We start from the raw sequence: 17,516 nt of genomic DNA, 5'->3' as shown, positions 1-17,516 counted from the left end.
TGAATTCATGTACGAAAGGTGCTCTGATTATTCTCACGCTGCATCTGAACGCATTTGAATTTGTGTCCGTTCTTCTTCCGCAGACTCCCTGGCCAGACCTAGGAGGACGGTTTTCAGTCGAGCGGTGGAGGCCTGTGACCTGCACTGGCAGGACAGTCACCTGCAGAGAATCATCAGCAGTGACTTCTACATGTCGCCGTCCTACCAGAGAGAAGGAGAGAGTCTGCTCTTCAACCCGCAGGGTCTGCCTCTGTGGCTCGGTAAGAACCTGGACCCGTGACTCGAATGCGTCGTCTGACGAAAATCTGTATGAAAACGTGAACAGCTGCTCTTCTTAGGACACTACATTAACTTACATTCATTTGGACATTCTAAACCAGGGTTTCTCAAACTTTTGATACCTGAGGGCCAATTTAGGAACCCAACATTGGACTGAGGGCCGCCAAAGGAAAAAAAAACGAAAAAAAAACAGAAATAAATCCCATTTGTAATCATTTTAATGACCAGATTGCCGTTCTACAGTTTAGCGTTAAGTAATATAAGTGTTAATATAATGTAATTTAAGCATTAATATAATAACGCTTTATAATTTAATGGGTAATTACCCAGTATTTTGGCCATTGTTCTTACCTTCTAATTACAGGCTAATATCAAGTAACACATTTCTGTTACCATATATTTACTGGGTAAATAGCTAGTAATTGGGGGCTGTAGCTACTTGCTTATTACCAGCTTATAACCCAATAATACACTAAAATTCACCATATAGAAACCAGTTAAATACCCAGTATTTTTGTTTACACTTATTGGTCTGTATCCAGTAATGTCCAATAAACATTTAACAAGCTTAGTAGCTCCTGGATTAAAACTATCAACAGTAATTCATTGCGGGGCCGCCAGAAATGTTTCTGCGGGCCGCCATTGGCCCCCGGGCCGCACTTTGAGAACCGATGTTCTAAACCAAGCACTAAACTTAACCAGTTCCTCAGAAAATGAGGTTCTGCCAGGTTCTGGTCTCCAAGGGAAAAAAAAACGGGTCCTAAAGTGGTAACAAATATAAGAAGACACCTACACACAGAGTAATTCTGCTGATACTGAGGTCAGGATCTGCAGTAAGCAGCTTCCAGCTAAGATCTGTCAGATTCTGCAATTTAAGCCAGCGATCAGACGAGCATTGGTGTTCTGCTGAGCCTGCAAGTGAGTGAGCGAGTGTGTGTCGAGTCTCCCTCACCTCACCCTCCGTCTGTTCCCCTCTGTCCTCCACGTAGACCACGTCCCAACGGCGTGCGCTCGCGTCGACGCCCTGCGCTCCCACGGTTACTCCAGGGAAGCACTGCGTTTGGCCGTGGCCATCATCAACACACTCCGCCTCCAACAGCAGCGGCAGATGGACATCTACAAACACCAAAAGAAAGGTAAGCGCACACACACACACACAGAGACACAGATACACCGTCTCAGTCGCCTCACGTCGCTCTAACGGTCTCCTCAACCCTCTGTCAGAGCTTCTCCAGAGAGGCGTGACCTCCACCACCAATCTGGAAGGCTGGGTCGGTCACCCGTTAGACCCCATCGGGTGTCTGTTCGTCACGCTCACCGAAACATGCCGCGTGGACGACGACAACAGCATGGACATTGGAGGTACTGCAACATGATCACTGTTCTCGTTTTTAAAAATCTGCTCTTTTGAAGGGATCTTCCGTTTTCACAACCTTCAGTTATTAACTGAAGTGTTTCTGCTCCTGAAGCCTGTCATTTCCATTATTTCTGGGGAATCAACAAACCGTTGACTTTTGATTTTTCAGAGTCTGTCACTTAAAGGTGCATTATGTAGTAAATCTAAAGCAACTGGCCATAAAATCCTCAAAAAATGTCACAGAGACTCAGGAATAATGTTCATATAACAAACTGAACTCACCAACAACAACAGTACAGACAAAATATTTGCATTAAAAACATTTTTTGCAGACTGCAAATCATGTTTTGGCGTCATGTGGCGCCACCTACCGCCGTCTACCAATCATGCAGTCAGTAGAGTCTCAGCTGCCGAGCAGCCACGGGTTGCCAGTTACGTCAAGAAAACGAAACCTAAAAGACCTCGATATTTTCAATTTGAATGTAGTAACTGTTTTTGGCCACATCCTCTCATATGGCGCCTTTAAAAGGTTTACCATACGAGTTTCAGGCTTGGAAATAAGGCGACACAATAGCATCTCCATAAGACTACACTGACTATATGAAGCACCTGAAAATAAGCGTTTAAGTTGCAGCTCTACATGAAATACTCATTCTCTGTGTGTCCACCGGTGAATCTGCTGCATTATCATCGACGCGCTATAAAGCACCGCTCTACAATTCGATTAAAACTCCGACCCCCCCCCCCCCCCCCCCCCGCGACGACACTGTATCAGCTGACGCAGAGGTCGATCAGGGTCACCAGCAGTGACTCATTTACACCAGCGTCCATGTTCTTGTATATGGACCCAGGCGCCATTGTTGCTGCAGAGCATGAATGGATCGGGTTGGAACACGCTGCTCATTTAGACCACACTCTTTGTGAGTGTGTATCAGTGTGTGTGTGTGTGTGTTTGTGTGTGTGTGGTATGTATAGAATCCATCACCATTTGCATTTCTCATCCTGCCCAGGGCCTTTTTGCACCAGTGGTCATTGCAACAAAGCAGAATAAGGGCTGGGTTTTTTCCCCATTGTTCCTGGCCTACAGGGAGCCATTGTCAGCTCAAGCAATGCATTGACCACTGGCACACTCAAGTGTGTGTGTGTGTGTGTGTGTTGGTTCTCTAAAGAAAGAGTTGAGTGATTTGCCTTTGTTGTTTTGGGAATTTGAGCAGAGTGCTATGATTATTTTGTGTGTGTGTGTGTGTGTGTGTGTGTGTGTGTGTGTGTGTGTGTGTAACCCGGTCACCGGGCTTTATTTCCCAATGGAAGACAGCTGGGAACATCTGTCAAGGAGGAGGAGGAGGCGGGACATGGCTACGTATCAGCCAATCATCGAATCCGATCGACAAATAACAAACACACTAAGGCCCAAAGTAATCAATAAGAAACAAACGCACACAAAAAAAACAGATGAAACACGGTGGTAAACACCATAAATACAAATAAAACCATAATAATACATATAAATACGTACGTCTTGGCTTCTTAAATGTCAGTATTTTCTGCTCCACATAAAAGAAATCCTTAAAAAGTGAAAACATGAGGATTTTTCAGCATTTTATGAACCAAACAACTGGAGAAAATAATCGACGGATATATAAATAGAGTAGAAAATGGAGGTGAATAAATTACAAGCTCAGTAAAATATCCTTGGTTGTCACTCGCCAGATTATGTTAGCATTGTTTGTCATCAATGATCAACCCTTTGTGTGCGTCTCCACTTTGTTTCCACCCTCAGAAGGAGAACCCAGACCTCCAGTCTACCACCACGTACCCGTGTGGGGAAGTCCCGACAGCGGGGAGTCGTACCTGACTCTGGCCTTAGAGGTGGCTCTGATGGGGATGGGCCAGCAGAGGATAATGCCCGAGGGCCTGTACGCTCAGGATAAGGTACGACTTCTTCTGAATGCGTTTCAGGGTAGAAAACTGCTCTAATCTAACATCTATGAGAGGAATATTCAATGCAGGGAGAGAGAGAGAGCGCGGGGGAGAGTAAAGGTCATGTTGTTTTGTTCGGCGAAAAAAGAAGCAGAAAGTCAATGGGAATTAGATTAAAGCCGTTCACAGGGACATTTCACATTTGCACGAAAGTGCTAATCTGCTTCAAAGTGTTCAAACACGCACTGCCAAAGGCTTTTGTTAATGTAAACGTCATGGGAATCGGCAAAAACATGAAGGTTTTTATGCAAAAGTCTTGAATATTAATCAAATTTGCAAAGTGAGATCTTAGCGGATTGCAGGCTGAACGAAGGGAAACAACGTTCTAATCCAATTTACGAGATAAAGCAGTGCTGGGGGCTATGATCAAACATTTATATGACCCTCTTTTTCAAAATTTGAATGGGTTTCACAGCATTCAATGGCATTTTTTGGGAAAATGGTACAATGGTAAACACACCTTGGTACTCCTATATGGTTGTTTGGTCCACGTCAGACTTTTCAAACCCAAAAAGCAGATGCTCTACCATCTCAGAGTCGAAACTTTGAAGGTCCAACCTGTCCATTCCCGCGATACTACCACAGTTACTTCTTTAGCTAAGCCCTTGGTATGCGTTTGGGTGATGCAGCAGAATCAGAATCGACAGAATCGGTTCTTCTATGACTCGTTGATGCTGTTCTGAGTTAATAAAAACTGAACAGAATGCATCTTGTGTGTTTTTTAGGTGTGTCGCAACGAGGAGCAGATCGTCGCAAAGCTTCAAGAACTGGACCTGGATGACCTCCTGGTGCAGACTCTTCGGAAACAGGCCATACAGCTTCTAGATGGTACGACAACGACACCGTCCCCACGATGCTTTATGAGTTACAGCATGTCGGAAACAAAGGATTTTTAGTTTGACTCATAATCTCGATCTTTGCTGTTTTAGCCCCGTATTTGAATAAACTGATCGTTTTAAGACGTTGACGACATTGTTTTTGCCTTTGTCTCGTTGCAGCTGGTCCGTTTAGCGGCTTGGGTGAAGTCATCCACAGAGAGAGTGTTCCCATGCACACCTTTGCCAAGTACCTCTTCTCCGCGCTGCTGCCACATGACGCAGACCTGGCGTACAAAGTGGCTCTCCGTGCAATGAGGTCAGCATCTCAAAAGACATTTTAATTTTAAACGGCTGTGTTGGATGTGCCTGGGAACTAAGAACTAGTGACATCTAATCTAATGGTCAGACTGCAAATTGCAACAAGGAAGCAGTCCTCCACTTACCCCCTCCTTTTCCTCGGTACATTAGGGAACTACATTCACCCTCTCTGACGTTGGCTTATGCATCAACTTAACCCTTCTTTTACCAAAACTTTCGACGCCGTTTGTGACATCTAGAAAATTAAAAAAACTATGAAATGGCGATCGGTCCAGGGTGTGACCCTTTCGCCAAAGAATCCCCCTGCGACCCTAGAGCTGTGCACCCATATACGTGCCCTTACAGTAGCCCCACAGGACTTCCAGGGAGCGACGGTCCAATCGCAGACGAGATTCACCAGTGCATCGCACGTTTTGTGACGTCAGCTTCTCAGTACCGTAATTCCTAAACGGTTGAATAACTGCCAGAAAGTGAAAGTCATCTTGGGGGCAGAAGAACTCACTCCATGAACAACATTTTCTGACAACTCTACAGCCATTAATTCATAATAAATCCAGACGGCCTGAATAACACAATGGTCATAAGAGGGTTAATGTAGCCGGTGCCGTAATTCTACATTTGCGTAGTCACCAATAAACCGTCATGTTTTGTTTTTTTTCCAGGCTGCCTGTTTTGGAATCATCGGGAGGCTCCGGTGACGTGGGCCACCCTCACCATGGCATCTCCATCGTTCCCAGTAGATACCCACGCTGGTTCACACTGGGACACCTGGAGTCACAGCAGTGCGAGCTAGCCTCCACCATGCTAACTGCTGCTAAAGGTACAGTCAGTCAACAAATCCACACAGTCCAGGCCGTTATTTTCAAGAACGAGATCATAGCTAACGTTTATTATTATCGTCATCTTTGCCCGCAGGTGATATGTTGAGGTTGCGGACGGTTCTGGAGGCCATCCAGAAAAACATCCACTCTTCTTCGTTAATTTTCAAACTGGCCCAGGACGCCTTTAAGATAGCCACGCCCGCAGACAGCCCACCTGACATAACCCTACTCAACGTAGCACTGGAGCTCGGCCTGCAGGTACTGTGTGTTTCATAATAAATGTTGTTTGACATCACATTTGTGACGATGTTAAGAGCAAGCCATCCATACTTGACCATAAAAATGCTAACAGCAGAGGATATATACATACTCAAAATGAAGTAAGACTGCAATAAAAATGTGTTATAAAAGTTACTTGGACAACTGCTAAAAAAAGAGGGTGGGAGTCATGGCTGGTGTGATGTTGAGGCTAAGAGAAAAAAGCATCTGATTTTCCGAGGTTATTTGCCGTTTCCATAACTTCACCACATTTATAACCATGAAATTGCTATAATCGCCCGTATTTCCTCAAAACTCTGTTGCCAAAGCTCCACAAAGCGCTGTTCTACAGTTCCAGCGACATCTAAGAAATTAGGTCTGCAACTAACAATTATTTTCCCGATGAATGAACTAAAATGGAGATCACTCAAAAAGATGATGTTCTGAAAAGTCTAAAAAGTATCACGATTAATTCAGGGTGTTCAGGAAACGCCTTTGTCGTGAAATAGACGGACGATATGTTTTGCGGGAATGTTATTTATTCAGGTCGGTGTGTGACAGAAAAGCAAAGACTGGTCCCTGCGTCGAGCCAAGGTGACCATTTTCTTGGATTTGTCATTTCTGCAGTCCGACACAGCCTCACTACAAATTAACAGGGAAAACTTCTCGCAGCAACTTGCTGCAAAAGAAACCACATAATTGCGTCTGTTGGGCTCCACAGTAAACACAAACCCTCGACATCGTCAAAGCAGCAGTTTGGTTGTGGCTTCACCAGACTGTTTCTCCTACTATTTAACATGTGGACAGACTTTTCTGTGCCAAAGGGCTGGAAATGGAAGGACCGCAGTTAATCATGGGTGTAACTGTCAATATGTTAGGTTTAGTTTTCACTATTTAGTCTGAAATGGCTCGCCACGGTAACGGTTAAATATAGTGCAATGAATTCTGAAATCTAAAATGTGATGTGTGTGTGTGTGTGTGATTTACAGGTAATGAGGATGACTCTGTCCACACTGAACTGGAGGCGGAGAGAGATGGTTCGCTGGTTGGTCACCTGTGCCACTGAAGTTGGTAAGGGAAAACTTAGAAAACATGCTAGTTGATTGCTAGCTAGCTAGATGATTTGGACCCGATATGAGGTCAAAAGAACAGGATTTCATTGGAGAAAGTTCCCACTATCACATCCTTGAGTGGAAGAATCGTAGGAATAATAATAATAATTTCAAGATCTTGTTGATTGGCCAAACTGAGCAAAGACTTTGCTATCAAAGGTGACCAAGAACCCGATGGTTACAGATTAGTCATGAGCAACAGATAATGTCCAGAGATGTGGGTTGGGACGTTTGTTGTCACCGATCAGTCAGAGAGACACTTGGACATGAACTGTAGATCAAGGAAGTTGGCAGGAGAATCTCTGGATTGACTTCTGTGAACATACTGCCATGATCCTACACGACATCCTACATTTTGTCTTTTTTCCCCCTCCTCAGGTCTTCGGGCTTTGGTTAGCATCTTGCAGAGCTGGTACACTCTCTTCACACCGACCGAGGCCACCAGCATCGTGGCCGCCACCGTCATGTCCCACAACACCATCCTGCGCCTCAGCCTCGACTACCCTCAACGCGAGGAGCTGGCCAGCTGCGCAAGGACCCTTGCCCTTCAGTGCGCCATGAAGGACCCGCAGAACTGCGCCCTGTCCGCTCTGACGCTCTGCGAGAAGGACCACATCGCCTTCGAGACGGCCTACCAGATTGTGATCGACGCGGCATCGACAGGAATGACGTACTCTCAGCTGTTTACCATTGCGAGGTACATGGAGCACAGAGGATACCCACTGCGCTCTTTCAAACTGGCCTCCCTCGCCATGACCCATCTGAACCTGGCTTACAACCAGGACACTCACCCAGCTATTAACGACGTGCTCTGGGCCTGTGCGCTCAGCCACTCTTTGGGTAAAAATGAGCTTGCAGCCATTATTCCCCTGGTGGTAAAGAGCGTGCACTGCGCCACGGTGCTGTCTGACATCCTTAAGCGGTGCACGTTGACAGCACCCGGTCTTGCCGGCATCCCCGGGAGAAGGAACTCTGGGAAGCTGATGTCAACAGACAAGGCGCCATTGCGGCAGCTCCTTGACGCCACAATCTCGGCGTACATCAACACCACGCACTCTCGTCTGACGCACATCAGTCCGCGGCACTATGGAGAGTTCATAGAGTTCCTGAGCAAAGCAAGGGTAACTTTCCTGCTGGCACAGGACGGCCACATTCAGTTTGCCCAGTTCATAGACAACCTGAAACAAATCTACAAGGGCAAGAAGAAACTCATGATGTTGGTCAGGGAGCGCTTCGGCTGACCTTACACCTCCCTCACAAGGACACAGTCCTTGGGAAGTAGTTAAATGTATTTGTTTCTATTTAAGTTTTTTTTGTTTTTTTTTCATTCTAGTTTTTTTTCACCTTTGTTGAGCCATTTGTTGACTAAGTCATAATTGTTTGTTCGTTTGGTTGATTTGTTTCTTGAATGTGAACCAGGAAGTGTTTGCAGTACACTGCTCGTCTTCATCGGAACTGCAAAAGGCGTAAATGGCTCGAGACATCAAAGAAACAACAGCAAACAAACATGTTCCCCTCTAATTCACATTAAATATATCTATAATGGGAAAAAGTCCGGAGATTGTGGTGACAAAAAAAGCATAAAAAGGAACTTTTGTATTTCAGTGGAAAACCAAATTAATTTGATGGCGGAGGTACATAGTTTGAGCCGGAAGACGCTTAAGGAGAAGACGTGGTTTTAACAATGGAAGGTTTGAGTCATTCCAGACAAAGAAAAAACCACTGAGGTGGTAATCGCACATAGTGTTGCTGTCGTACCTCAACTGTATTATTTGTCAGCTTTAACTTCTCTATCAGAAACGGCCTCTTGTTTCATTCAGGGCATCGTAGAGAGTAGAGAGGGCAGAATACAGAAAGCGGACAAAGACCACGTCGGCACCGACGGGTTTAAAAAGTGGACTAAAGCCATTCTAGACTAGCTCCCGTCCTCCACACCTGCTGGTCAGTGCTTTCCCATTAACGCCGGGATCAGATCGCACCATATTTACGTCCTCACCGCGTCAGATTGTCAGTCGCAGTCGCCATTCGCGACACTGCGCGACTTCAGCGGTCGTTGGGGAGACGGGAACCAAGGAGTTATCGTTCATGGTCAAGTGTTGTCATGGTAGTCCCTCGAGGAGATGTCAAAGAGGCAGGGGGTGCTGTTGCCAAAGCAAAGGAGCACTTCTTCAATTATGTTTTTACGCGACACGTCCGAATCGGCCTAAATTCACGTCGTCTGATCCCGGCATTAGCGTAGCTTTAGAGGTAGAACTGAGTCTCCAGACCAGCCGCCTGACATTATTGAAATTTTTCAGGCTACTCTCGCTAAGGTAGAGCGAGTGTTCATAAAAACAGTGAGAAAACAACAACAACAACTGTGATGAACTGAGGGCGTCACACACACACACATTATATGCTTCTGTCTCTAGAGATACCACTGCACTGCTGTCCGTTTGTGGCCAAAAGTCTGTAAGACTGCATCGATTCCTTTCCGCGTGCTAAATCAAAAATAATTCAATAAGCAATATAAGACAAGTCTGCTTTGTTTGTTTTTGTTGTTGTTTTTTTAAATCATGCAGTGGCTTTACTTTCATCACCTTGTATTGTGATAAGAAGCCTGATAAGATGTTGGGACTGTTTAACTCTGCTTCTAACTAAAGCCCCTTTTCCACTTTTGAAGAACTTTAATGGGAACTCATGAGTCCCCATAAAAGTTTAAGTCTTTGTTCCTTCAGCTTTGGCAAGAACCCAGAACATTATCCTATTTCAAGAGCAGAAATCTGGTTATATTTTTAGGTCTACATTTTTTGGGTCATGCAAAAAGGACTATTTATATACAACTAATAGCAGGTAGACGTCCTGCTTTGAGTATAGAGTTAGCCAAGCAAACCTTTGTTAGCAGAACTAACCTTAAACCACTAATGAGGCTGCGCTAGTTAAGATTTTTTGCTATTAGCAACAGACAAAATACTTTAACTCTCCTCACCTCAACTATGTCACAAGCATGTTAGTGCAGTAAAATTTGACTTAAGTCTTCTTTTGCTTTTATCCACTGCTAAAACCAGCTGGCTGTTAACAAGTTAGCTGCTAGCTAATGAGCATAGCAGAAGTTTTAGCAGCTGAACAAGACTTTTCTTACTCAAGTGTGGTTTAAGAGTAAAATAGAGATAGAAACTGAGTTATTATTAAGCTTACTACAGAATGCACCTGTTGCCAGCTACTAGCTACTAGCTAAAATGCAGAGCAAAACTAAAAATAAGAGTCAATATTGCCAGCAGGACTATTTGCTCGATGTTAAGTGTCGTTATTAGCATTATTAAGACAACTGTTTGGCTATTGACAGCATATTTAACGTATCAACCTTTAAACCAGCCACGGCTACACTGGTTGTTGGCTAATAACTGCTTAGCCACGAGCTAATAAGTCGAGCAGAGGTTTTAGTAGCTGACAAAACCAGAGCTAAAAAATACACTGAATTTATCATGGCTAATAGATAAGTGAAGATGCTCAAGAAACTTGTGGTTTCAGAAAATCTTTATGGAAAAGGGTCTTTAGTTACTAAAGCTAGTTAGCTGCATATGCTACTGGTTGTGATCATTCTGGACTGTGAAGATAAGCGGCTTTGTCTTTCTCTAAGGGTGACGTATCACAAAAAACATTACTGTATATTTTATGTAGGGCTGCAACGATTATTCGGTTAATCGATTACTAAATTAATGGACAACTATTTTGATTGGTTTCTTTTAATAACAAACAACACATTTGTCAACACTTTTCACTAAATGTGATCATTTTCCTGCTTTCTTTGCTCCATATAACAAAGAAATCAAAAATAATTTTTGTTATGAAAATTAAACGCGAGTTGCAGCCCTAATTTTTTTACGTTTCGACGCCATCAATCGTACACATTCGAGTCAACGCAGGAAGTAGTTCTGATTTGTTTATGGTGTTAACGGCAGTGTCTCGTACAGCGAGAGACTTTGAAACTTCTTCTGGTCAAACTGATCATCGTACAAGCACTTCACACAGAAAAAAGAAATACCTCTTTAGTACGTTCCTGCCTGCGTCAGCATTTATTTATTGATTGTTTTGTGTGTCTCGAGTGGAAAAACGCAAAAAAAAAGAAAAGAACTGGACTTAAAAAAAAAAAAAACTCAAATACCAGATGAGTCGGCCTGTGGACGTCAGGAGAATAAAAGAATGGAGGCACATTTTCTCGTCTGCTTTAACATTCCATGGAAGCTACCTTCGTTTTTTTGTTCTTTGAGGGTTTTTTTTGTTGGATCTGAAGAAATGCAGATAGAAGAACGACGACAAAAAAAAGGAAAATTGAGAGGCTAAACTCAGTTCTCAGGGACATCACTTAAAGAAACAAAACAAAAAGTAGTAGCATTAAGCATTTAAGATATTGTAAATATGATAGTGTCAATTCAGAAATTGTAAAGTTATAATTATTTATGATAAGTACGTTATGTGTTTGGCTTTTTTTCCTTTTGTTTTTGCCGAGGGTGTACTTGAATTGTTTTGGAACGTGGGAACTATAGGACCTTTTTTTTTTTTTTTTTTTTTAACGTAAGAGCAAAGACTTCAAGGCATTTCTCAGGTGCTCCTGTGTACATTTCTTTCCGTTTTGATTTTACTATAATTATTATTATTATTATTATTGTTTGTGTTTGTTTTAGATTTGCAAATAAGTTTTTTTTATTATTGTTTTTTTAAAAGAAAAGAATCTGTTTTCCAAAAGAAGGCATGTTATTCAGATTTGAGGAAAAATGACTAAGGCGTTTCATTTGTAAACAGATATAAACCTAGACTATGCAGAACCACTTTGGACGGTCTTGTCGCCCCCTTCAGGAGGAGACGAGTATGGACAAAGACGAGGCCCAGCATGCTTGTATTTGGACAATAATAAGCCGTAGCCAGCCTGCATTCGCTGCAACATTTAAAAGAAGAAGAAGAAGAAGAAAAGAAAGATGTTGGAAAATGCCTTTCTGACTGATCAATGTACAAAGTTTATTTTTGCGTATCTCGTTTTTGGCGGTTTTATTTAAATCAGGACTCAAGCCTTTAGTGTCTTCTCCGAGGCGTCGCGTCGACACACGGACGACCGAGCGTCAGCGACGGGAACTGTACGAACAAAATCGACGACGGCCTATGAACGGACTCGTGTTCGCGTTTTTTTTTTTTCTTGCAACTCATTTTGTTTTGTCTTTTTTTTTTTGTCACGGATTATTAATGAACGCTCACTTCGGCCTAAAAACAAAAAACTGGCAGAGTTCACATCGTCCTCTGCGTCACCACCGTACGTTTGTTTCCCTTTTCCACTTTTGTTTTCTTTTGTTTTGATTTCAGCTTCGTGGACGCACAAATTTGCGTCCTCCCCCCTCCCCCCCCCCCCCCGACTTTCTTGGCGACTTCGTTGGCAGTGTTTGTTTTTGAAATCCTACGTGACAGAGGGGTCATGATGTCATGCACTACCTGACAGCATTACAACAAAGACGTTCCTTATTATCAGCCAGTTCCTAAGGTCTTTTTTCCTTCCTTCCCTCCTTCCTTCCTTCCTTCCTTCCTAGATCTAGCTCACCTTCTGTTTCCTACTTGATTTTTGTAACTTAAGGGAAAATGGAAAAGTGTTGGTTGCCTCTTTGTGCTACTGATTTATGAAAAAAAAAAAGAAAAGGTATTTCCAGTATTTGTTGCCACAGAAGTATGATAGCTTATCATGAACATCTTTTTTGTCTGTTTTGGAATTTGTAATTTTATTTTTTTTTCCATGCGACTTCTTGAGCTACTGTCTATAAAGCGAAAATTTATTACTATTTATGTAACGCTACTACCATTTTATATTGATTTGTGTTGGAATCTCAGTGCTTTTCTATGAATAAAGTGTGAAACACGTTAAGAAAGAACGAGTGTTAGTGTTTGTGTTGTGTCCGATATTTCATTTACTGAAACGATTAAGTGCATAATTTTGGTTTGTGGAGAAAAAACAAGACATTTGAGAACATCGACATTTTAGGGTTTTAAAAAATGTTTTTCAACATTTTCTGACCAAACAATTACTTAACTAATCGTAGAAATAATCCTAGTGTTTTTGCAATATATCGCGACTGAAATATTGTGATATCGTATCGTACCGTAAAAATTGTGATAATATTGCGGCTTAAATATTGTGATATCGTATAGTGACTTAAAAATTTTGATAATATGTATCATATCGTGTAGTGACATATCTCGATATATTGTGATAATATGTGATAATATTGGATCGTGACTTAAATATCGTGATATCATATTGTGATTTAAATATCGTGATATCATATTGTGATTTAAATATTGTATTGTGACCTAAATATTGTAATATCGTACCGAGTTAAATATCGTGATATCATATTGTGATTTAATATCGCTTTGTGACTTAAATATTGTAATATCGTACCGAGTTAAATATCGTGATATCATATTGTGATTTAATATCGCTTTGTGACTTAAATATTGTAAAATCGTACGGTGTTAAATATCGTGATATCATATTGTGATTTAATATCGCTTTGTGACTTAAATATTGTGATATCGTACCGACTTAAATATCGTGATATCATATTGTGATTTAATATCGCTTTGTGACTTAAATATTGTGATATGTACCGACTTAAATATCATGATATCATATTGTGATTTAAATATGGTATTGTGACAAATATGGTAATATCGTACCGACTTAAATATCGTGATTTTAAATATTGCATTGTGACTTAAATATTGTGATATCGTACCAACTTAAATATCGCGATATCATATTGTGATTTAAATATCGTATTGTGACTTAAATATTGTGATATCGTACCGACTTAAATAACGTGATATCATATTGTGATTTAAATATCGTATTCGTGACAAATATTGTAATATCGTACCAACTTAAATATTGCGATTTAAATATCGCATTGTGACTTAAATATTGTGATATCGTACCAGCTTAAATATCTCAATGTCATTTTGTGATTTAAATATCTTAATAACGTGATACATTGCAATTTAAATTTGATATCGTATCGTGACTTAAATATCGTCATTATTGCAGACTGCAAATCTGTGACACTAAAAGGCATGCTTAAAAAACAAATTGGGATAATATCATATAGTCATTTAAATATATTGATATCATATAATGACTTAAATATCGTGATAATACCGTATTGTGACTTAAATATCGTTATAATATCGCAGTGTCTCTGGCAGTTCCCACCCCATTATGTAGTTGCAGCCCTAGCCTTAATAATAGAATATAAGAATATTTTCAGAATCGATTAATCTGTATAATATTTTCTCAGCTAATTAATTAGTGGTCTGGTCTATAAAAGTCAGAAAAGCTTGAAAATCAGAAAACCAGCTCAATTCATAATCAAACGTCAGTTTATTACTCTCTGAAATCTGAACGCCGCTGAACAGCCTGCGACAACACGTGACACGACTGATCTCACTGATCCCAGCTGGTGTGACACAATCACACGTTCACACACACACACACACACAGACTCACGCAGCATTAGTGATAAATGAAGCACACGGAGGCTGATACTGTGCCATCCATCTCACACTCGTTTGTCTTTCATCAGAATATTTCTCTCTCTCTCTCTTCTCTTTCAACGCTGCTTTCTCATTCATTAGGAGGTTTGTGCAGAGCTGCACGACGGAGACAATCAGCCCATCAGGGAGCGTGTGTGTGTGTGTGTGTGTGTGTGTGTATAAATCTAGATTGATTGGATGAGGAAAAATGAGCAGATTTATATTAATTATCCAGACAGATAGATGGAGAAGTGCTCCATCTTTTTCTCCTCAGTTTGCACTGTGTCCAATCTGTCTGTCTCTCACTTACACACACACACGTTTGTGCTGCTATACTTCTCAGGACTCTGCACTGACTTCCATCCATGTGGACAGAGGACTAACCAAAGCCTCATCCCGAACCACAAACTTAACTCATTTTCAATGACAGGACAAACAAAACAAAAACGATAAATATACATATATATATAGAGAGAGAGAGAGAGAGAGAGAGAGAGAGAGAGAGAGAGAGAGAGAGAGGAGAGAGAGAGAGAGAGACAACAAATCCACAACAAAATGGATACTATAAGGGCTTTACATCAAATCACAGTTCAATCACAGTATAAAAATAGCTAATTAATTCATAGCTATGATAAAAACCTGCCTCAGGACTGTAGGTGTGGATTTTCATTATTAATGTGAACAAACATAAACTAAATGTGAACTGTACTGGTAAATATACAATAAATAACCGAATCCAGAAGCAGATGCCATCTTTAAATGTCAAATATAAAGACTATTATGGACCAACACTTGTCTTACCAGAGCCAACTAACATATTTTATATAAAGTTTTGGTTATAAAGGTTCAGCCTGTCAATTAAACACAGTATTTTCAGAGCCAATATTTAAATTTAACGCTATTTTACAGTAAATTTAAGACTATAAACACAAACACGGGCTTTTTTCCTCACAGTGAACAGGTGCACTCATGATTGGCAGCGATAGACACAAAATGGCGGCCGCGAGGGCGAAACGCGACTACTTTCCAAGTGATTAAAACTCTTCAGACATGTTTTTACCTCATGAAAACACTCACGTTAACATATCACCGCTTGACAACACAACTATTCATGGTTCAATTCGCGTTTACTGACCTGGTTCAAGCAGGCAAGAGAGGAGAAACGAGGACCCAGCCTCAGTAGTTTCCTTCCAGGTTACCTCTGCGGGAAGCGGAAGCAGGTGCTTAGCTTACAGGTCCCCAGAAGAACGAGTGACAATAAAGGTTCCGAGCTCACCTGCTCACAGCAAGAATGATCGAAATAATTGAAATAATTCTCATTTAAACACATAAATGTTGTCATTGCCGTTCACCCACAAGGTAATCAAAAGTTACAAGTTAAAACAATGGAATTAAATCACAATAGAATCATTGAAAGTGTGGGTTTATGACGAAAATAATAAATAAATAAATACAAACAAGCAGATAAAGTAGCTAGAGATAGCACACTGATGCTACAAATAGCATCACAGCAACCTATACACATTCATTTTTATCCAGTTTTTTGTGTTTTTATGCCAGTGTCTTTTTCTCGTGTTTTTCTGTTTTGATTTTGTTTCACACAGTGTATTTAATTATAGTTGATTCAAGGTTCAGGCTTAGACATTAACTGGTCAGGGAAAACACTTTGTTTACGCTGTTCAAATGAATGGACGTCGGTGCAGCGTCCTCACGAGAATAGCTGTGCAGGTCTGTGTGTGTGTGTGTTTGTGTGTGTGTGTGTGAGGGTGGGGGGATTATGGTGGTGGTGGTGGGTGTCACTGATAAAGCGCTGATAGTGTCCGTCCATGGCAGATGATGTACAGCCTGCTGTCTCTCCAGGCAGATTGGATTTTTCAGGCCTGCTGATTCGCTGAGAGATGGAGCCTGGACCACCTTCACACACACACACACACGCGAGAGAACCCAGACACACAAACATACAAAAACACACACTGGTGTATTATTCTGCTGCCAAGGCCTTTAAAGGTGAGCATGTGGAAATTGATCACAATTTCTAAAGAGGCCAGCTTCATTGTTACTACCTTTCAGTGTGTGTGTGTGTGTGTGTGTGTGTGTGTGTGTGTGTGTGTGTGTGTTCTTGTATTTATCATCTCCTGAGGACCTTCTCTGGTGCATAAACACTGACCTTGTCAGGACCAGTAGTCCTCATGGAGACCAAAACCTGGTCCTAATGAGGCAGAAGAGAAGTCCATGCCAAGTGTGTGTGTGTGTGTGTGTGTGTGTGTGTGTGTGTGTGTGTGTGTGTGTGTGTGTTCTTGTACTTGCGGCATACTGAGGACCAGTGAGGGTTTTTAACCAACAAAATGAGGTCATTTTTACGGAGTGAGGACATTTTGGCCGGTCCTCACTTTTGAGGACTGGCAACCTCACTTCCTTAGGTTGCTATAACATGCTATACTCAATTTGACAAAAAAATACTTTCAAATTTTGTGTCAATTTTTTTTTTCAAATTGTGGGTCAAATTTTTTTTTTCCAAATTTTGGACGACATAGTATAGTATGACGTTTTTGTCAAATTAAAATTTTGGACCAAAAATTACAACAAAAAAAAAATCGGAAAGGTTTTCCAGCCCTTTTTGCTCTGGGGCTCCACCTGCAGACATTTTATGGTACTGCAACCAGTAGTTCTTTATAGATGTCATTCATGAAGTAGATATTTGTAATTGTGTTGATTTATAAAGTGGAAATGCTGGTCCTCACTTTGTCAGCAACCCAGTCCTCAGTATGCAGCAAGTACAAGAATGTGTGTGTGTGTGTGTGTGTGTGTGTGTGTGTGTGTGTGTGTGTGTGTGTGTGTGTGTGTGTGTGTGTGTGTGTGTGTGTGTGTGTGTGTGTGTGTGTGTTCTTATTTTCTTTCATAAACACTGACCTTGTCGGGACCAGTAGTCTTCATGGAGACCCAAAACCTGGTCCTAAAGAGGCAGAACCTGATTTGATCTGAGAAACTGGTTCAAGTTAAGATTAAGATTAGGTTCAGATTA

General features: G+C 41.5%; 1 protein-coding gene across 2 annotated transcripts in view; it reads left to right on the top strand.

Moving 5' to 3' along the window:
- Positions 1–8,184, top strand: part of zswim5 (zinc finger, SWIM-type containing 5) — a gene marked incomplete at both ends in the record, with an annotated part of 60,728 nt that extends 52,544 nt beyond the window's left edge. Inside the window, 10 exons of one of the 2 annotated variants that reach the window (XM_083890423.1) lie at positions 84–260; positions 1,269–1,415; positions 1,504–1,641; positions 3,417–3,568; positions 4,342–4,444; positions 4,615–4,750; positions 5,415–5,572; positions 5,668–5,831; positions 6,821–6,902; positions 7,322–8,184. In XM_083890423.1, the coding sequence (XP_083746549.1) occupies positions 84–260; positions 1,269–1,415; positions 1,504–1,641; positions 3,417–3,568; positions 4,342–4,444; positions 4,615–4,750; positions 5,415–5,572; positions 5,668–5,831; positions 6,821–6,902; positions 7,322–8,184 (2,120 nt within the window). Of the gene's footprint in view, positions 1–83; positions 261–1,268; positions 1,416–1,503; positions 1,642–3,356; positions 3,569–4,341; positions 4,445–4,614; positions 4,751–5,414; positions 5,573–5,667; positions 5,832–6,820; positions 6,903–7,321 lie in introns of both variants that reach the window. The other variant, XM_083890422.1, reaches the window with a different exon arrangement.
- Positions 8,185–17,516: the final 9,332 nt, after the last annotated feature.

Source organism: Microchirus variegatus, assembly GCF_963457635.1.
Source record: "Microchirus variegatus genome assembly, chromosome: 5".
Lineage (NCBI taxonomy): Eukaryota > Metazoa > Chordata > Actinopteri > Pleuronectiformes > Soleidae > Microchirus > Microchirus variegatus.
The sequence above is the reverse complement of the archived record's forward strand: the minus strand, read 5'-3'. Positions and strand labels throughout refer to the sequence as shown.